A 22,284-nucleotide genomic window follows, 5' to 3' on the forward strand; every position below is an offset into this window, starting at 1 on the left:
ATTCCTGCTTTTTGCACTGTCTGCACTGTCTGCACCTAGCAAATCCCTCCCTGTTAACAGATCAACTGACAGTCAGATCACATGGTAACATGGATCAGTTTGCCAATAATCAAATACCCCTCTCTTCTTTCTTTTTGGTGGGCTGTTGGATTTTCATTTTGCTGGATCAACTTCAAAGGAAAAGGGTATGGAATGAAAATGCCCTTTTCTGCTGGAATGTAGCAGCCAGCTCAAATAGCAACAATTCACTTTCAGCTTTCCTGTATGTGTATTTCCTACTTTTAGAAAAGGAGCAGCCCAAAGGCTTTACAGTAAGTAAAAAATATGTTGATCAGAGAAGTGCCATAGCAAGAATTTGTTGCTATTGAGAAGTACTAGACCATATTTCTTTGCTTAATGACAGACATTAATCCTCCATTGAATTTACCAGGGCTGTCCACACTGAATCTAGGCTTTAAAGGTTTAAAATATAGCCTAAACTATAAACATGTAGCACTGTGACCATAAAAGGAGCTAAAACAATTCTCAGCAATGTCCCTTTGGTTTTTCCTTTGCTGTTTAAACCACTAAGGACATGGTGTACAAGCTTTGAAATGGTTGCCAAAAAATGGCATTTTTTAAACTGGTGACCAAAACATGAATATTATCCAAATACCCATTGCTACTTCTGTTTTCAGTTCAGTTTCCTGATGAAATGAGTCTTATGTGTTTCTGCTATCTATCTGCTTAATCATCCGTTCATCCATCTGTCACTTCCCATCAATAACTTTTGAATCCACTGACCAGTTTAAACCAGATTTAAAAGAGAAACAGAAACCTCAGAAATTATTATCATTCTACAAGTTTATGAAGGTGAAAATTTGTCTACAGAGACACATTCAAGTGACTGGTAATGCAAAAAGGACTCCTTGTTAGAAGACTAAATTAAATGGAGTTCTTTTCTAGTTAGGAGTGTAATAGCATTGAATTTTGGGACAATAAGGTTGCTTGCATAAACATGACTGCACCTTAACAGGCAAAAGCAGAGTGTAAGACACTATTTAAGCACCTGTAGGAGAGATACAGCCCTTCTGACCAGTGCGCGTTGAAAGCTCCACAAAAAGGGCTCTGACTACCTTATAGAAAGGCCAACCCCACATCACAGACATTGGAAAGGGATGGCTGAGCAATGCTAATGACCAGTAGTGGCTGAGATTTGTTTTCCCTAATTATAGGGACTTATATATATAGGGACTTATATATAATAGGGACCTATTATAATATAGACTCCAGAACCTAGACTTCTAGTCTAAACTAGTCCTCTAGATTTGCTGCTTGGCTGATGCAAAGAGAAATTCCCATCCCATCCCCACGGATTCATCATGCCTCTCTAGGAGCTGAGTGGTTTTTCTTGCAAGAAGGCAGGTTAGATTAGATTAGAACAGTTCCAGTTGCACAGCACCTACAGCAATCATCTAGATTCACCTACAACAATCACTTACAACTGCCTACTAGTGTCCTCTGCAGCACCTGTGGAGACAGTTTAGATCACATAGATTCCTTTCTGGTGGTCTGACATCTGGCCAGGCTGGTCATTAGCACTCCACTTACATGGTACTTACTTCCCATTCATGTTTCATTAGGAAACAGGAATGTTAGTAATGAGTTGTAAATGAATCTCACCACAATATAAGTCCCAAGCTGCAAAAACATTCAGTATATGATTTCAGTGAAGGTTTCTTCATACTCAGCTGTGTTAATTTGTTCAATATGCTATTTGTCAAATAGTGCCAGACAACTGTCTAAAAATAATATACAAGTGAGACTTTTTTCTTTATTTTTTTTTCCTCTTTGTAACAATTATTGCACAATCTGTCTAGAATTGCTCAGATGAATGATAGATGGTAAATACATTTTGCTAAAATTGCTCAACTCAATTTAGACAGCTTGGACTGATATGTAAATGCTTTTCAGATAATAAAATGGGCTTTGTCTTTTCAAATTGAGCAGATATGCCAAAAAAATCCACATATTCATTGCAGAATCCTTGGAAAATAAGAAATGTTGTTGCCCTGAGCTATTACTTGCCTTGTAAGTTTCTCAGGTGTTTCAATATGTTTTATCGTCTGTCTTTAATATGCCCAATATTTAAAGCATGTGGAAAATTGTTTCCACTACAGATAACTCCATTAATAATATTAATCTCGTCAGTGCTCCAGGGAAGATCTCTGTGTCCCTAAAGAGCATATGCTAAATAACCTGACATTTCCACTCGCAATGCTTTGTAGACAGTGCCTTAGGCAAGCACTGGTGTATGAGCTGGATGTAGCTGAATACAGTTCATATCAAATAAGGTAAGGGACAGAGCACAGAGAGCTCCTGTTTCCAAGAATTATCAGCTGTCACACTGTTTTGCTAACAAAATTGGTGGTGGGAATGGGAGATAAAGAAAGAAACCTCATGTTGGAAGAACGATTATACTTTTCTAAAGATTGTAGCCTGGCACTACATTCTTTGAATTGTCAGGATAATACTTTGTGCATAACTGCAGGCTTTCAAAAGCTACCAAGTGATTTCTAGATGACATCACCTGTAATTTGGCCATATCACCTGTAATTTAAGCACAAGGTCAAGCTTTCTCATCTCAAAATGAGAAACAGACGTTTATCAGCCTTAACAGAATAATGGCCATATTTCTTCCCTTGCATGTCAATGTTCATTAACACGAGTTTTCAGCCAGGAACAGAAACAGTGAAACACTCCTACCTTTGGATTTATGTCTCTGTCCCCTGAATCACACTCCCAGCATACACTGGCACCCTCCCACAGCAGCTCTCCATGAGGAGAGGAAGGACCTCACTTCAGCTCTTTTGGATCTACCTGCACGATGACTGTAAAGTACATGCTGATCAGAGAACCAGCTGCTGCTGAAAAGAGCTTAAAATTGCTCAGTCCTTCCTGCGTTTCCTTCACTGACAAACTATTCTAGTCTATCTTTTCTCTCCAGCATACAGTTTTGATGAAAATGAAGGCAAAGTGCTTATCTTTGCCTGCTCTTCCTTTAAAAACAGAGTTGAATAATGGAGTCAAAACTTGTAAAGGTGACAAGGACAGTCAAGCCAAACACACAGCAGGAACAGAAAAAATTGGTGCAAAAATGCTGCTAGATGTATTCAATGGAAATAGTTGAAGTACTAACAAACAGTTTAGTCTATCTTAGTTAGAGGGACTAGTTTTAAATTATGTTTGCCTTAAACAGAACCACATCTATAAAAAGGGTATGTTTCAAATGTAAACTAAAACCTAATCTTACAGAATTATTCCAGTCATAAAACCAAGCACAGGAACATAAAGAAACACAGAGAACACCTTATCCTCTGATGACATAGTCAAAAGGCCTGAAAGTCAAGACTGAGGCTGGTAAATCTGTTAGGTACAAACTAAAAGCACATCTTGGAAAATAATTACAAGCAGCTCAGAAGTTAAATTGTCTTCCTGATTCATATAACCATTTATACAAGAGGTTGGGAAGAAATTATCATGTCCTCCTCTTGGCCTCTGATTTTCCACTGAGAGGTTCTAGCTCAAATTTTTATGCTTATGTTTCCAACATGCAAAGACTAGGCCAGTGAGATGTGCTTCTTTCATGCACTGTTCCTCAAGAATTTCAAGTTAAGTATCTGTTACAGGTTGTCAGATGGGCTTTCACTATATCCATAGTCAGTTCCTTTGATTACCTGTGATTACTTGCAGGATTTGCAATGATTAATCAATTAAGCCAGTGACTACTTTTCATCCAGCTTTTATTTCAGTGAATGAGTAAATGGTTGGTTTTTTCCCATTTTGATTCAGCAAAAATGACTAGAGTTGGAAATTGTTGACTTTGGAGGAAAGTCAGGCAGAAATTATTTGACAGATTGACTGGATATTTAGCATTACTTTCAAAACTTTCCCAATTAGAAAGCTGTCAAAAGAAGTAGTCTGTTCCAATGAAGAGAGAGGATGTGGGAGGAGGAGGAACACATGCAGCAAACCAGCCTGATCATGGACTGTGCTTTATGGATTGCTCTGTACTCCATTTTTCACTCCTTTAATGAAGCAATACCAGGTTCATTTATTCCACAGCAAGATGTTGTACATTTGGAGCATGAGCAAATTTGATAGTTGTGGAGGAAAAAATTCAGTGATGGCCTGGTTACATTAACATATTTCCATGGAAAAGTGAGGAACTACAAAACAGGGCACAACCTGCAAGTTGCCACGCACAGCCCTTTTTGAAAAAGATTAGACCTTCCAGGCCCACACACTTCATGCACCCTTTGTATGATAAAAAGGCAACATTTGCTCTTTGGACACCAAGTGGCTTTCCCAAAGGAGCACACCAAAAAACAGCCACTGTACCTGAGCAGGAAGACCACACTGGTGGTCTTCCTGGTAGACTTTGGTGGCTTCCCTTATCCTATCTCTAAAGACAAGATTTCTACAGCATCCTTTTGCGAGCATCACTGCCCACCTGCTAAGGAGCTTCAGAGCCAGGGAAGCAGCATCTCCTCTGAGCTGTGTTTCTTCTTCAGACCCTGAAACCCTGTCATCCTTCCTGATGCTGTAAGCAGCAGACACATATATCTGATTTTCTCTGTTAATTTTCTATTGTAGATACACATCTGAATACAGGGGACACAATGAGTACGTGTTACCAGAGGGGACACAGGCCTACAATAACCTCTCTGTCAAGTATTGTGCTGTATGGGAACTTTAAGGTTGTAACATTTATAGTACTTCTAAGAGGGGATTTAATGTTCTTACTGGATGCACTCTGCTTAATTGCTATCAGAATCAGTGGTTGGTATTCAGCTACTCTGAGCTAAGGAGCAAATGTACTTTGATGTGTGTCTCTAGTAAGTGAAACTGAAAAGAAAAGAAAAAGAGTGTGTGGTTCAAACTGAAAGGGGAATTTGCAGGGGGGGGAGGTGTCAGTTCTTTTGGGGGACAAAAAAGTTTGATTTGGGTTTTTTTAGGTCATGCAACCTTTTAAAACACAATTTTCTTCTCTTTCTTAATTTGTATTTACATATTTTATTTCAAAATATTCAATACCTGTTCTGTTCTAAAAGATCCTTACTGTTTTTCATTTAAAATAATTTTCCAAATTTCATGAACATTTTTTTCCTTATCCCTTTTAGCATTAAGGGATATCATATGATTATTTTTTAACAACCTGACTTTTAGTGTTTCTTTCCATCTCTGATTTTCCCCAAGACCCAAGTGCAATTCAGCTTCACAAAAGAAGGAGAAACTGTGTGAGTGAAAGTAGTACTTCCTCAAACATTGGAAAACATATTTTCTCTTGTCTATAACATTCTAGAACGGTACAGAAATATTTTGCTGACACGGTTACCCGAATAAAATGTGAATTACTAAAATCATGTCAATACTAATCTAATTGAACTAATTTGATAATGCCCCTTTATCCTCACTATATTACAAAGTGTGAAAACTCTTGAACAGACCATTATTTTAATTAAATTAAGCTGGATTTTGTCTTCTCAGAATGAAAGACAAAGTAGTTGGTAGCTAGGATTATAAAAAGATTGGGGTCAGTTCATTTAAATTTTGTAGATATTTTTAATCTGCATGATTTACCTTACATTTTGAACATAGTCCATTTACTCACCCAAAAGATCATGTGGTTGTTGTTGCATGTCACCATTTTTTGTCCTTAGAATAATTTAGCATAAAAATGAAAGCCAAATTATTCTGTCTCTAGTCCAGATTGACAGATGAAAAACTGTGCCTTAATTTTGAAAGAACAGCCTTAATATGTTTCATTATCTAGTGGGAGCTGGCGATGGCTTTTGCAGCGGAAAGTGTCAAATTGATGGGTTCAGGCTGATGACTCTTTGGGACAGAGATGCCAGTTCTGGCAGGGCACTGCATGCTTACTGGAAAATATTAATATAGGTAATTACTTTTTTTTTTATAATCCAGAAAGGCCTCAGTGTGATGCATCTGATATTATAACATGGGCCAGAGAGCAGCTTGAGCAATTAACATATTTTTAACATGAGTTTTTCAGAAGTTGGTTCACCTCAGTTTTACACATGCAGCTGCAGTGAACCAGTTCTAACGATAGCTTGTAAATTAAATTGGTATGCTAAGGTTAATAGATTAATGATTTTCTTATGAATGCATTGTGTTGGCAAGGCACAAACATAAACCAAAGGGCAAGGAGGACATACCACAGTTGCATAAACAATGGAGGTGTTAGAACTTCTTTAGTTCTTCCATACTAAATGTATGGTAAGAAAAGTCTTGCTTCATTGATAACAGCAGGGACATGTCAAGACCTGCTTTTACAGTTGAGAGGAAAGATGAGTGCAAAAGAGCACACAGAGAACAAAAAGAGCCCCAAGGAAAGGAGAAGCTATAACAAATACATTTTTATATACATAATATTAAAAAATAAAACATTTCAAAAATTAAAGGGTTTTAACTATTGCAAAAGCATCCTTGTGAACTCTGTATATTCCTCAATATTTTCAGAAGTTTATAATGTTTTAACAAACCAAATGAAATACCTTGCTATCATCTTCAGTGGAAGTAATTAGATCAGTGATGAGTGTTTTTGAAACCTCACCTAAATTTTCACATTAAAAAGGCAGCCTTCCCTTAAAATTACATATTTTTGTAAAATTAGGCAAAATTAGAATAGTACGTTTTGTTAGGTCAATTGATGCAACCCAAAAAATAGACAATCATTTACTAGACTTGGTATTACTGAGTAAACTGTATTAAATTGGTCTCCACTTACACTGAAAACTTTGTTTCAAGTGTATGAATGTGTGAAAGAACAATTAATACAGAGGCAATTTTTTTCTCTGAATTAATTTTATATCTGGCCTGAATCACAAACTGGATGTTATTCTGTTTGAAAATATCTCTTATTTACCAGAAATGCACAGATAGATACTGCTAATATTTAAGAAAAATACATTAAACAGTTAATAGTTGGATTCTAAAGAGACACTTAAGCCAACAGACTGCTTACCCACCACTTCCTGCAACAACACAGTCAATAGTTAGGATGGTCCTGCGAAGCATGTCTATGGAAATACCGAGGTAAGTTTGGGTTGTTCCTCATCTGGAAAAGTCCCACTAGCAGCAGTGTTTTTCAAAAGGTGTTTAGGTGAACTGATTAAAGATGAAATCTTACATTGTGTTTCCTAGTCTGCACAGCTAGGAAAGCCCTAAGAAGGAAATTACTGCCTTTAGGAGTTCAGCTCATCATTCAGAGATTGAATGAATTTCAAGCACTTCTTTTGCAATGAACAGGCACATGAAGAAAGAAAATGGGTTGCCCAAGAAAGCACTTAGAGACCTACTTGAGTGTAATTTAGCAGCCAAGGCTTCATCTCAGATTGTAACCACAAGCAGACAGCAATGGATCATCATTGTAAGGGTGGCTTATGTTGCTAAGAACTAAAGCACAGCCTTGTGGGTAGGAAAATCCTGAAAGGCAGGAGCCTGAGCAGTGCTGCCTGACTGGTGTTGAGTGGCTTTGAAATTGTATTGTAAAAACGGCTTATCACACATAGGTATCTCTGTACTCACTCAGTTTGACTCACTGACTCCAAAACAGCAGTATCACCCACAGCTGCAAGGAAATCATGCCAACATGAGCCATAATCTTAGGCTTTTCTTTCTATATTCAACACTACTTAGCAGTAGGCACTTGTTCAGCTTTAGCTGGGAGCTAAATGGGAAATGAGAAGGACATTGAGAAGTTGGAGGTAAGGTCCATGTTATACCATCAAATTGTCCTTGTGGTTTATACAGCAGAGATTTGGTATTTTGCATCAGTAGATTAGATCTCTCCCATAGGATGTTTCCCACACGTTCATATCAAATGTGCCACATGGGGATCCCTTTGCAGGTACAGTTTTCCCTTCACGCTTTTTCTATTTGTAAATCCATAACAAGGAAACATGTAGGTACTTAAATTGCTAATTACAGTGCTGGCTGCAAAACTAGTAAGGGTGAGAGTACTGTGGGTTTTTTCTGAAAACTCCTTCAGCAGACAAAAATGTTGCCTTAGAAAGAGAAAGACTGAACCTCTTTGCAAGTTTATCCCATGTCTCACTGACAGTAGCCACAGAAGATCATTAAAGTATTGTTTTCTGCCAGTAGCAGGATCTAAAATATGTGCTTTCTATGTTGGATGGGAGAAAGTATTTTGGGACCAAATATGTCCCTTCCTGTTACCATATAAGTTGAATGGCTTGTCAGTTTGCATGTCTTAACATGGTTAAGTAGCTCACTGCTAAGTCTTACATCTTTATCAGGATTCTCAAAATGCTTTGTATTTTTCTTAAAGACCTGTTTCCTAGTGTCACAACATCCAAAACCTCAGTATTCATAAACATTTTGTCATGGCAAAGGAGGGCTGGAAAGTTAAGACTTGAGTGATGCTCAGGTATGAAAAAAAGGGCAAACAAAGAAAAAGTTGTAAATTATTTTAAAGCCAGTGACACATTTTTTGAGCAGAAATGACTCATTGTTTTTAGTGGCTCAGACTTGTGAATTAAATAAACAAAAGAAACCATTATGACTGCCAGAAGAAGTAGAAAAACAAGGAGTTCTGAACCTCAAACAAATGTTTTCACTGCTGGACTTGCCTCCTTCAGACAAGTGCTCCTCAGCCACAGTAGAACGGGATAACTTTAAACAAGAGAATAAAAAAATCAAACATTAAAATTAATATAAGTCAAGTTTTCTTGGAAAATCACACCTGGAGGATATGATTTCACAGATTTACTGACAAATTTAGCAGGAAAAAACTCACCACTGGCTACATTCATGTAAAAGCTAGTTGTACTGGCTTTTCACCTTTGAAGTGCAAAGCCAGAGATCTGCTTGCAGTGTTTAAGACAGGAATATTCCTGGAGCCTTCAGAGGTTGCTGCCTTCTCAGCATGATTTGATTGATGAGAGTGAGACAGGTAGTAATTGTATTGTGTAAATGTATTGTGAAATTCCTTATCTGTAAGTTTATAGGCAGAAATGGAATTTGATTTATTTCAGGTCATGGAACAAAGACTTTTTTTTCCCCTTCTTTCCCTTGTTTTAGAAACATACTTTCCAAAAAACAGGCAATTTGATTTGCCCTATTATTGATTTAGCCAACTCATTCTGATGGCCAGAGATTTTATGAAAACTGAGTTTTCCCACAAGTTTTTTATTTCTGCATGTCATGGGAACCAGTGGCACTACAGAATAACGCTGTCTAAACACTTTCAGGACTAGATTGTGACTGTGGACAAGGGCCAGTGTAGCAGCGAGAGGAAGTTCTGCAAGGACAATTTAGGAGCAGATAGCACAAAAGATGTCCTTGAAACAAAGGCAAATAAGCAAAACAAGTGCAAAGGTAGTTCTTGATACAGCAACCCTCAGAACTCTGCAGCTCTCTCCAGCAGCTCTCTGGGACTTTTCAGGACTCTTGCAGCTAAGGAGAGTCCTGTGAGAGTTGCTGGGGGTAGGGAGAAGCAATAGGGATTTACATATTCCTGAACACATTTGTATATTATTGTATACATTTTCTTTTATCATTAATTAAAGCTGTGTAGTTTAGTTTTCAATCCAGAGAGTCTCTCTCTTACTCTCTCTCCTTCCCTACCTGGGTGTGAAGGGGAGGCGATTGAGAGCATTGTTGTCGATCCTGAGTCAAACTGTAATATACACAGACTTCTGAGTGCTCTGCACTCAAAGAGTACAATGAAGAAGACAAGAAGACCAAAGCCTACAGCTGTTGCTCAGCTAAAAATTCCTCCAGTACACTGGTTAGCTTTCTGCCTCAGAAACTGAAGATTCAGTCCCACAGTAATGCAGTGTATTTCTCACATAAACAGCTGAAGTTAAAAAGAACACACCGAGGTTTTTGGCCAAGCAGGGATTCCCTTCCGGATAGTGGCCATTATCTCATCCCTGCTTTGGGAAGATGGCCTTATGTCATGAGCACATGCCTTGAGTTTTTCTCAGTTATGTTTTGTGAAGGGTGATACTGATTGAATCTTAAATGACACTAATATCTTGCCTCCCCCCCACCTAGCAATCATAAATCACACAGCTGGTTTTGGACAAAGTGAAATTTCAAGGCCTGTGAGACAGGCTTGAGGGTCCTTCTCTCCCATTCATCATCCTGGCTCCAAAACTGATCTGAGGAACAGACTCTGAAAGCTTCTGGACATTGGTGGTAGCCACAGTGCCCTGGCAGTCCAGATAGTGCAGCAAAAGCCAACAGGTGCCATCTGGGAGGACAACAAGTACTTTCTGTGGTCAAAAGTCAACACACAAAGGAAGAAGCCAGGCTCTCATGCTTGCAGTAAAATGGGAACTGTGGTGAGCAAAGCCCCATCACAGTGTTGACTGGTTACTGAACAGCACAGCTTCATCAGCTTAACAGATTGGTGGGGGCCACACAATAGCTCAAGACGGGTCCAGCATTCTTAGAATGAAAGAAGAAGAAAACTTAGAAAGTACAGTATGGAAATGAAAACTTTTCTGCAAAGTGATGATACTGTAATGCATTATCAAAAAGCACTTTGGTGGCAAGTACTAGAGATAAGGCACCTGCTTGTTATCTGAACCTGAGAGGCACCTGGGAATGACAGGAAAGAGCAGAGAGTTACTTGCATACCTTTTTATAATTAAAAGGATAATGATTTGATCTGGAATTAATGTTTGGAAGCAAGCTGTGTGGCTAGGGAAGCACTTTAGAATTCACACCTTCAAGTATTTGATTGCTGTAGAAGAGCCTGCTTTTTTGGAACGCAGCATATATCTGGTGTATAAAGAAATAGAGAACAGTTTAACCTTGAAGCAATTAATCTCTTCTGAGGCACATGGGTTTTGAATGGACATAGACATAATTTGAGTTTTGAAATTACACAAAACGTGCTCAATCTTTCCATCAGTGTCTATCTGGAAGAAAATGTGGGACGTATCACTGGGGGAGAGGAAAACTTTCTAGAAAAAGCATCTCCCATGCTTGGGAAGAGGGGGATCCTCTGAATCTCAGATATCTCAGCTCTCTCCAATTTACTGCAATTTTATATGAGACCAGACAGGAGTAAGGACAAAACTACTGGCAATATCTTATCCTTGCATCATCAATTACAGATTTAGCAAAAGTAGAGCCAGACATCAGCCACAGTGCCACTGTTAAATTTATAGAAGAATTTGGAATTAGCATTTTTATCTTTTCCAGATAGCTTTTCTATCCATAGTATTTAACAAAAGGAAATAAGCAAAAGCCTCACATAGAATCATAGTAGCACAGAATGGTTTGGATTGGAAGGGACCTTAAAGATCATCTAGTTCCAACCCTGCAACCATAGGCAGGGACAAAACTACTTGTCTTGTTCAAAAACCAATATAATGTAGAATTGTGTAAATAGTACAAGAATAAAGAAAGGAGTGTTCTGTCATAAACCTAGCATTGAAAAACTCCAGGAGTTTTTTACCTTCTCAGACATCCACATAGTTCAGGTCTAAATTGGCTGATACCAATGGCATGAAATACAGAGAAGAAAACAAGACCAGAATTGTACCCTCATCAACTGCATAGAAGCTAGTGAAAAAATGACTGTCTATATGAACTTACTTTCACTTGAGCTCTATATCAGATAACAAGGAAAGAAAAATCCTCACCATTTTAAAGGATTTTTTTTTTTCCTCTCCCCTTTAAAACACTTTGGCTATTCATTAGTTTTTTGGGATATTTTTAGTAAGTGCTACAATTAAGATAAAATGTAATTCAAATTCTAACAGCTCTTTCAGCAGCTTACAACTCTTCAAACCAATTTTTTAGTTCTTAAAAGGACATGGTCAGGTATTTCTCATTTTAATTTAAATTGCAAAGTTGTCTTTTTAAATAAATTATAATCAGACAAAGAATCTAATTTGATTTATCAGCACCGAATTCAGCCTTACTCTAAGTGACAACTGTGTTTTATACCACTCATATAACAGGCTTGCCTGGATTCCAAATGTTGGTTTAAAAGAACATAAATACAAAGATTAAAAACAGGATACTGCAGATAAGTAAATACTAACTGAAATCAATAGAGTCAGAATAATTTGCATCAAATCCAGATCCATACTCTGAAGAGCCATAAAATGGAAAATAAATAATCACCAACATTTTTTCCTCAAAACTACCTTTCTGAGAATAATCACAGTACCTGAATGCTCCTAATTTAATCATTCACTGGAGGATGTTGCAGGTAAATGCTCATAATAAAAAGTAGGTGCTTCCCTGAGGGCCATGATAGTTTGCATAATGTGCTAACTCTTTATTTTCCAGTGTTACGGCAACAGAAAAGTTGTACAGTATAGCCAGTTCTAATGAGATATTTCATAAATGTCTTATCCTAATGAGAGATCTTGTTTAAGTTCTGAGTTTCAGAGGTTAAAATAATACAGCCCCACCAGTATAGTAATTGCTGTTACATATGATTCCTTTTTCTTTAATTAACTTTTGCATGTTCTGATCTATTTATAGATGAAGACATTGAGAGCCCGACAGCTGGAACAGATGTGGCTGTTATTGGAGGTAGGTAGCAGACCATGCTAAGTAGCACCATTAGAATGAAAACAGCGGGTTGGTTGATTTCTTGCATTTTGCACAACCCCTATTTTGCTGAGAAGACAACAGGAGTGGCACAATTAGAGTTAATTAGACCAGAGAGAAATCTGCTCTCAGAGGGGCTATTGGCAAGATAACGAGGTGAGATAATAAGCATACACCATATAATGAGTAGTGCCACCCACACCCATTCCTAGTTTTAGGACAAAATACCTAATAGTCCAGCAGCAAAGTCAACCTTTGATAATTACTATTCACCAGGCCAAGATTGTTGTTTAATACAGAACTGATGTGGCACCTTTGATTTGAACCATGCTAGCTCAGACCAGCTGACCCTTTATTTTTACAAAATACACCACAGTGCATTTCCTGGCATTCCATTAAAGCTCTCTCATGCATTTAAACTAAATACACTTGTCAGAATAAATGAGCAAAGCTATGTTCACGGAGAGAACCTGTCTTTTTATTTTTATTGTGTTTGTTCATTTCCATGCTAACACACTAATTTCAGTCATTCACAAGGGGGTATACCAATCATTAGTGCAAATTGGTGAGGTTCCGCTATATTTCCCTCAGGTCCCATCTTTCGTAACTTTAATTTCAGTTTCCTATGAACGAGTAGCAGGTAAATTGATTTGTACTGAGTCCCTTAGGGTTATTAATATTGTGCTACATCCAAAGCCTATTAAAGCCTCTTGTGTCAAGGGATACCAGTGAGGTCCTAAAAATTGATGAACCCCCACTGCAATGATGGTATTACTGTAAACCTAAAGTTCTTTGTATAAGCAATTTCATTTCTGCTAGCAGTAGCTTCACTTTCTAGAACCAGCCATTATAAAATCTGCAGGATAACATCACAAGCATACTTTTTCAGAAATAGTTATAATTTTTACTCACTCTGCTAATACTCTGTCCATTCCCCCGTTACTGTGCCAATAGGGTATCCCCACTAAGTTTACTGATGCTGATAAATTTAAAGCTTTGGAGATACCCACTCTTGCCATGTATCTTGAACACAGGGGGCAGAAGAGAGACACTGTCTATGCAGCCCTCAATTGTCTCTGTGGAATAGAAGGCATTTCCAGGGAGCAATTCATCTGACAAAATGCAGGAATTCAGTTCTAGGAGAGGAATCACCCACACACCCCGTCTACTGACAGTAGAGAAGCCCAAGGGGAGTAACTCAGATTAAGCCTCCTGAACTGGAGATGCCTACAATGACTCAGATAAATTCTTACCTATTGCATCCTCAGCAGCTTCAAACTCTACATATGGGATTTTCCTACAAACGTCCTGTTCTGCTGCTTTTTATTGTATATTTCTTTAAGGTTTGGTTTACTCCTGTAGTCATGTGAATGTAAAATCAGTTCAGTGTCACTTGACACAATCACACTAAAGAGTTTAAAAGCACATCTCAGTGCTGTATAAATTTATAAATGCTTCATTTGTTTTCAGAATTCTTAAGTGAAAAATTTCATCTGGAGGGAAAGGGATAATATTTTAACAATGGACTTGTCAAGTGTAACTCTCAGGACTTCTAAGTTTTGTGGTGGAAAAGGAAAAAAGGAAAGGGCTCTGAGAAGCAAGGACACAGTGCGCAAGCAGCCCTGGACCTTGAGTTTACTTTCCTTCACTAGAAGTGCTTCCATGCACCATTTAGTCCTATGCACATTTGGGTTACCTACAGAAATACTTGTCCAGTCAGCACATTGCTAGTAATTAGCCTTAGTTCAGGAGACCCAGAATTCCTTCTTCCTCCCAGGTGTCATTTTCACACTCATTACAATCAGGTTTTCTTAATTAGAGCACAGCATGAAATGGCACCTTGCAAATACAGAGCAGTCCTGCAGTTCCACAGCTCCAACTCTTTGTAGAATGTCTCCAAAGAAACAGTCAGTGCCCTGGCTTTTCACCCTGCAATTGAGTACACTCTTGGAGGCAGGGTTGGGTTTCCTGCAACTTCCCCTGGGTAGGTGTTACCAGAAGGATGAGCAAAACCTGTTGGGTTTCCTTTATGTTCTCATATTACTCCTCATTTTGTAATGAATTTTTAGCTCAAATGAGTTCAACCAAATCAAGCCATGATTTGAAAGAAATCTATTGAGACTTTGACCTGTATTCCTGCAGTATCTATATCCCATCAGGTTTTTTGCAGTGTCAGACTCCTTTCTGACCCTGGATGCTGCAATGAGTGAGCATCTTACAATGCATGGAATTTTCTCTGTCAAGTAATTCAAGTTGTGGTGCCTGGCTGTGACATACTGCTCCTATTTTATTATTGACAATACATTTAGGTGGTCTCTTTCCTCCAGGTGTGATTGCTGCGGTGGTATTTGTCCTCATTTGCCTGCTGGTGGTGATGGTTCGGTACATGTACAGGCATAAGGGCACCTACCACACCAATGAGGCAAAAGGAACCGAGTTTGCCGAAAGTGCAGATGCTGCTTTGAAAAATGACCCTGCTCTCCAGGAAGCTGTGGATGAGAGCAAAAAGGAGTATTTCATCTGAGAGACAAGGATTTCCATGGACTCTTCCCCAAGGGAATCAATCAGAAATGCTACATCATCAGAAGTGCTAAGAGATGGATAATAGGAGAACACAGGAAAGCATCACAGTGAAAAGTATCTCTTTATTTTTGTTTGTCACTGGGTTGTTTCTTTTCCTCTACCAATGAAGAACTAAATGCCAGATACTTGCCTGTTGATTTTATTAGCAACACAGCTGGTCACAGTTGAAATCAATATCAGATAAGAAACAAAATCTCAGTATGAGTGATACACCAAAACCAGATAAAGATAGCAAATGTCAAACCTTGACATTTGTTGAAAATAACAGATGCCAATGGAAAACATCCTCTTAGAGTTAATGATGCATCCTATTCTGATATGATACAGAAGTACCTGAAATTGATTTTCAAATGGTCACAGAACAAATATGAAATTAGATAAAGCTGATGTAGCTGGAACAAAAATAGCTTTGTAGCCCAGATTTCACCCCCTTCCCCTTCAATGTGCAGTTTTATTGGCACAGGGGAGTTTGTTTTGGCTTTGGGGGAACTTAGACTGGGATTTTTATTTTTTTAATTTTTTTTTTTTATTTTATATGTCATAGAATATGCCGAGTTGGAAGGGACCCATCAGGATCATCTAGTCCAACTCCTGTCCCTGGCACCTCAAGAATCATGCCATGTGCCTGAATTTATAAAAGTCAAAAACACTTGGAAGAAATAAAACTGTTAGAGCACAAGGAAGATGTAAGGATGAAGGATTTATTTCTAACTTGCTCTGCATGTCAGCTTGAGAACTGCAAAATGTTGGAGTTTACAATGTAGTACATAATAATCAGTAGACTTACAAATATTATTCCAATTAGTTGGTGGGTTCCCTGAATGCATGCATAAATAGATAGGTATTAAAAGGTAAAGTATCTTGGTTTGAACAGGCCTTTTGAAACAATGTAGCTTGGCTAGACTTTTTCATATAAGGTATTTTTGCCTGAGTATTTATTTATTTATTTTGCATTGGAAACATCTCCTGAACACCTGCTAGCAGGATTTTGGGTTTTTGCAGGGAGAGGAGTTCAGTTCTGGTGCAGATGTCAATGAATCTTTTACAAATGCAACCATAAGAATACCACTATAAAGAAGCTTGTTCATCTGCAACCCACTGGTTTGTATTGATGTCTCCCTGTGCATGGTCTCCTTTGCGTTGTGCTAGATAAGAGAATTACACTGACCATTGATGCCTCATCATAAATAAATAAATAGATTAGTCATGGGGGGTGACATGAAAAGATCTTATTCCTTGCCTAAGAATCAACAGCAACGAGTTTCTTTACCCCAGTAAGTTGATTTTGCTAATTGAAGCCCACAATTAGCTCTGGAAATAGGATAATTGCTCCCTGCACCTGCTCAGTCCCAGCTGCGATGGTGCCCTGGACTGCTGGAAATAGAGGAGGAGAAAGGCACAGGAACAAATAAGACACTGATGAGCTCTGCTTAACTTGGTATGTTTTTTTCCTGTGTTTTGATTGATATATGTGTGTACATATATAAATATAGTCATCTACAAGTGTACTTTCAAGACATAGGTGCTGATCACTTGTGCTCACTTCTTGGCACCAAAGCTTCAAAAGCTCCTGGACGCCAGTGTTTGTTATCAACACTGGCCACTAAAATGCTGTGAGAGAAGACAAGATCTGAACAAGAAAAGACTCTGAGGACCTAAGTGAAGAAATGAGTATTTTTGTATTTTCAATCACAATCTCAATCTTTTCTCTGTTCCTGAAAGAGATGGACTCTGAATTATTCTTGGAATTCTGAAAGCCTTGATTTTGAATCTTAAATCCCTGCATGTTTGCATTTTAACAAAAGAATATTGAAATTGTGACAATTTACTAAATGCTTAAGATAGTTTTAATAACATACAGTTGCACAACCAAATTGTATTCTATGGCTAGTGCAGTATAAAATGCACAAAATCCAGCACTAGCAGAGCTCAAATATTTTGATATTATGCACCTATTTCCTTCTAAGATATATTAATATTTTAATCTTTTTACTACTTTTGAAAAATGTATTTGCTTTTATTTTTCTAGGACAAGTGTTGGTGAAATTCATTAACATTAGCTGTAAGAGTGAGTTTGTAAAACTGAAGACCCCTGACCCTCCAGTTCAATAAAAATGTAAATATTTCCTCTGAAGATAGGGTAAATGAGTTGACTTGAGCTCTGCTGTATCTCCCACACAAGATATGGGAGAACCAAAAAACTTTCCTCCAGTTCTAGCAGGACCTGAGGCCTTTTGTCCCCCTTCCTATCATAAGAATCATGCAATGTAAGATTCGCTGTTAAAAAAAATCAACATTAGAGAAGGTATAAGGGACATGGGGAATAAATTCCTGCCTTCCTCAGTCATGAAACTCTGCTTTTTGCAACTGCGTCATACCTGATACACAGGAGAACCTGCATGAGTGTCTCTTTTGAGGTGTGTGTGAGTTTTTTAATTATGAGGTGGACTGAGACAGACTAACTGGGCACAGTGGAACTATAGAGGCCAGATTTTTTGGTGGGACATGAGCCAGTGGAGCCCAGCCAATTCTTATCAGTTCAGTCAACACCAGACTTTGTGTCATTGCTTCCTCAAAATCTGAACTGAATGCAACTTCTAGTCTTTGACTATATCCCTTCTTAGTAGCTTAATTAAATCCTTTTATCCCATTTTTCCAATTCATCTAAGCTGACAAGAGTCCCAGCATATGGCAACAGCTTCCCTATTGGTATTAAACCACTTTGAATATTTGCAGAGAAGTGACTATGAACAGAGAGGAGAGGTGGTTTGTGGAGATTTTCCATGTTTTTGTTTTGTTCAGAACAAATTTTGTCTTATAATTAAGAAAGCTCATGACATCTGATGACTGGCAGAATATAACAGCCTGATCCTGCTATTTTTTACTTAGACAATAACTACTGTCTTGAATCATTCAATTTAGTTGTAAAAAGAGTGCATTACAAACTTCCTATAACTTTAAGGATTAATTACCAAAACATCCTTCTGCAAGCAACATGCTGTGCTAAAACAAACATTCTGTACAACACCAAGACATCTCTGTTGGCAGCCATCGCTTTTTATCACTGGTGATTAAATTATTTTTACAATTTGCTTCCTAGTTAGGAAAATTAAGAGAACAGTTTCTTTTTCCCCCAAATAATTTTATCCCAAGTCCCTCTACTGACATGGCCTGTTGTCCTGCAGCTTTCTGGTGCCCCATCTCTCCAGCCATGACTGCCATTCTTGTCTGCAGTCTCCAGCAAAGATTTTTATTAAAATTTCTATTTCAGCTTAAATAAATAAATAAATAAATAAGGAAAGGTGTGACACCTAAATCTTTTGCAGCCACTCCTGCTTGAGCTGCACATAGAGAGGTTTCCTAATTTCTAGTCTTTGGCTAATGACCAGAAAGATGTGAATGGTCATTCAATTTCCAGAATCTTGGAAAGAAAGCATTAATCTCCCAGAGGGGTTGCTAGCACTTGAAAACCCTTCTCAGTGTGACATATGCTGATAAAATGGATATGCTGATAAAATGCAATTCAACACCACATTCTTGGTTACTGGGAACAATCATCTTTATTCATTCTAACACTTAATGGAGTGATCAATAGCATTTTAATAAAGCCTGATGTAAGTCATATTTAACTCAAATAAGATTTTATATTGTATTTCAATTAAATTACACTTTCTGCCATTCTTTACTGTCAATTTCTGCCTTCCTCTCCATTCATAAATTTTTGTTTTACAAATGCATGTGTGGCCCTCAGGGCTCTCCATACCTTTTCTAATATTTCTATAAACTTATGCAACCTTGTACTCAGAAGTTCTTCTATAAACCTGAAATATCTCTATTCCCTTCTGTTCAGCAGCAGAACAACTCACCTACCAGAACAGAAATGGAAGAATCCTAAAGATTATTAAACCACTGGTAAAGTGATATAAGACCATTGTTCCATAAGGGAGCTCAGGACCCTCTCAGTCTTTCTTCTTGCATGGTATGAGTGATGCTGCTGACACCAGGACATAAGGAAGCAGAATGAAAAATGAAAAGCACGGTGCAGAATCAGGAACAAGCTGATTCTCTCAAACAGCAAGGTGCGGAACACTTGCCAAAAGTTAAACCACAAGAAGTAGTCATGGAGACTTCTGCCCAGTCTCCAAATAATTATTTTTCTCAGTCTTTGCATTCCATGCTTCTCTCCCCTTCTTCCCCCAAAAAACATCTGGCAGCTGTTTTTAAGTTTAACCAGATTTCTCATCTCTGCAGCTTCACTGACTGCAATGAAAAGTTAATTACGGGCCCAAGGAGAAGACCAAATAGTTCAGGATCAGATTACTTTAAACCTTATCTGACCTACCAAGTCAGCTAGCTCAACTGTTTCACTCAGTGCTATAAGGTACGTGGATTTTGAAAGCCTGTCCCTGTTTTTTCATTTTGCCCTAGCCCTCCAGTTCAGTTTCTATCCTCACCTGCTGCAGGATCAGGAAGTTTCTTATTCAGGTGACCTTTTCATTGACCCTGTATTCAGGGAAGTGAGGGGATGGGTTGATGGTTTGGTTGTGGGTTTGTTTTTTTCTGCATGAAAATCCTTTTGACTTGTCAAACCCCCCAAAACAGTGGCAGTTCAGTAAGGAAGCTAATGGCACAGTCATCAATGAAGGTCACATTCTCAAAGAAGGTCAGCCTCCCTGCTCAAAGCCAGGGACACTGAAGGTTTAAAAGAAAGCATTACCAGAATATTGTTCTAACATGGACCAACCAAATAATATATTTTATATAAACCAGTTTCCTGGGCAAAGTTGAACTGGTTTTGAAAAATATTCACCTCTTAACACCTCATAATAATCTCCTTTCTGCTATAATAGTAACTAAATAATCAATATGATGAAGAAGCATTTTTAATCAAACAGATTAATAGGATGACATTATTCACTAAAACTATATCTTTTCCAACAGTTCTGTGCTGTACAGTAAAATTTGTTAACTTTGCACAAAGGCAAAGTAATTTTTTGTTTCATTTTCCCTCTCTGGTAACATTTGTGAAAGATTTTTTTTGTCATTTTATGTAATACTAATTTTTCTCATGCAGTGTCTTACCCCCTCTGCATGCACTGGGTTGAGGCAGAGCTGGGAAAATATATATAGTCATTCATTGCCTCACTCCACATTCAGGCAGAAGTTCACACCTTCCAAGGACTTTGGGTTTTTTTATTGGTATGATTGTGGAAAATTAACCCCCTGAGGAAATGCTATACATTTTCTTAAAATTGTATGTTTAACATATATATCTTATCATTATACAGAGTAACTGCTGGAAAATATCCTTCCAACATTTTCAGACATTGTCTCCTCCACCTTGAGGCTGTGAGTGTAAGTTTAAGAATGCCTTTCTTAAGAATGCCTGTCTTAATTCTCAGCCAATATTCTCTAAGCCCTCAGCAATATTTTTCTAGAAAGCCTGAGAAAATTACAGCACCATTTATCAGTGCAAGGCTGCATCAGGGTGCACAGTACATTCTGTTGCCAGTAGTAGGTTTGTGGGATGTTTATTCCATTTTAGTTGGCATTTTCAAAGCCTATATTGGCTTTCCTAACTAAAGTTGGCTCTGAAAGAAACCAGAAAATCCTTTGGACTCTGCAATTAATCCAAAAATCTCCTGTGTCTCAGGTAAAGCTCAATGACTCCAAACAATAACAAGTTAGTGCTCTGTTATCTTCCACAAATGTGAAAACTTACTGAGTTATACGTGCTGGTAGCTTAAAAGTCATTGGTCACATAGAGAACTAAAACTGTGACTGTTACAGCTAAAAGCCAGAGCTTCTCCAGATTTAGCTAAGCAGCTAATAAATTTCAGCTGAGACTGGTGCCTCTCTCACATCCTCAGTTGGTTGGGAACAGTTAATATATACAAGAGGCATACTGGTGTTAAGCTTGCAGCTTATAAAAAATACAAGTGACTTTCCTACATGTCCCTATCCATTAGATCATTATATATACCCAGCGTGTATCGCTTTTGAAGAAAACACAAATTTTGGTTCTCTCTGCCTCCACAACAGATTGGCATGGATATTTTGTCCCCTTGCACTAGAAAATACTTTTTAGGAGGGTCCCTTCAGTTGTACAATACTTTATATAAAATATAGGGACACCACAAGCCTTCTATGAGTTAAACAACAGAAAAATTACTTCCCCAAAAGAGCAGTTACATTCGCCTATTACAGTTTGTTTGCTTAGCAAAGACCACCAGAATAAAAATTATGCATTTCTTGAGAATTATGAAGAAAATTAAAAGTATTTTAAATACCCATTTGCAGAAAATTGGCAATGAAATAGGTAAGCATTGGTTTATTTTTCTGATGTTTTCTGGAGTACTAAGGAGCCAGCACGCCTATTCAAAAGTATTTCCTATATGAAATATCCACTATTTGTTAAGAGCAGTTGACATACATTGTCAGTACTGCAGAGCTCAGGAGATAAGGCCCTTTGCCAAGGCGAACAACCTTCTAAAGGCCTTTGCTGGTAAACACTCGGAGCTGTAAGATCTACTGACTTTCAAGCAAATTTGGATTGTCATGGTTTCCCGTGTGCTTCCAGCTAAGGACAGAGGAATGGTGAAAATCTATAAAGAAATCAAGGACAAAAGCAAGCATCCAGCTGAAGAAGTCTATGAGGTGAGTTACCCAGGGTGACTTGGCCAAGCAGGCCTAGGAAAGCAAGAATTAAGAATTCCATTAGTTCCATAAGTAAGACTTCTCAGCGTGCTCAGATTTGCAATGAGACTCTAATAAAGGAGAGGTTTTGTTTGTTGTTTTGTTATTTTTCTTTTCAACAGCAGTATAGCTTAGCTTGTGGAATTCCTGATAGGAGTAAAAGAAAATTAAATAATCCCTCCAAGCGTACATAGTCTTTTTCTCCAGAAGGGTATACTCAGCTGCTGGGATGCAGAACATTTACATGCTCATTCCATTGTCATACCAGTGGCTGCTAAACTAATCCAATCCAGATAGAATTTTTACCTATAGGCAACATCTGAATGTAATTTTTTTTTTTTTTTTTAAAAAAAAAAAAAGGAAATAAAAACATACCTCCATACCTTAGGAGACATCCAG

At 38.0% G+C, this 22,284-nt stretch overlaps 1 protein-coding gene across 1 annotated transcript in view; it reads left to right on the forward strand.

The window, feature by feature from the left end:
• Positions 1-15,646, forward strand: part of GYPC (glycophorin C (Gerbich blood group)) — a 30,985-nt gene extending 15,339 nt beyond the window's left edge. Inside the window, exons 2-3 of the mRNA XM_009996048.1 lie at positions 12,538-12,588; positions 14,934-15,646. Of these exons, the coding sequence (XP_009994350.1) occupies positions 12,538-12,588; positions 14,934-15,130 (248 nt within the window). The 3' untranslated portion in view covers positions 15,131-15,646. The remainder of the gene's footprint in view (positions 1-12,537; positions 12,589-14,933) is intronic.
• Positions 15,647-22,284: the final 6,638 nt, after the last annotated feature.

The sequence above is a fragment of the Chaetura pelagica genome, unplaced genomic scaffold, assembly GCF_000747805.2.
Source record: "Chaetura pelagica isolate M959 unplaced genomic scaffold, ChaPel_1.0 scaffold3, whole genome shotgun sequence".
In the NCBI taxonomy this organism is placed as follows: domain Eukaryota; kingdom Metazoa; phylum Chordata; class Aves; order Apodiformes; family Apodidae; genus Chaetura; species Chaetura pelagica.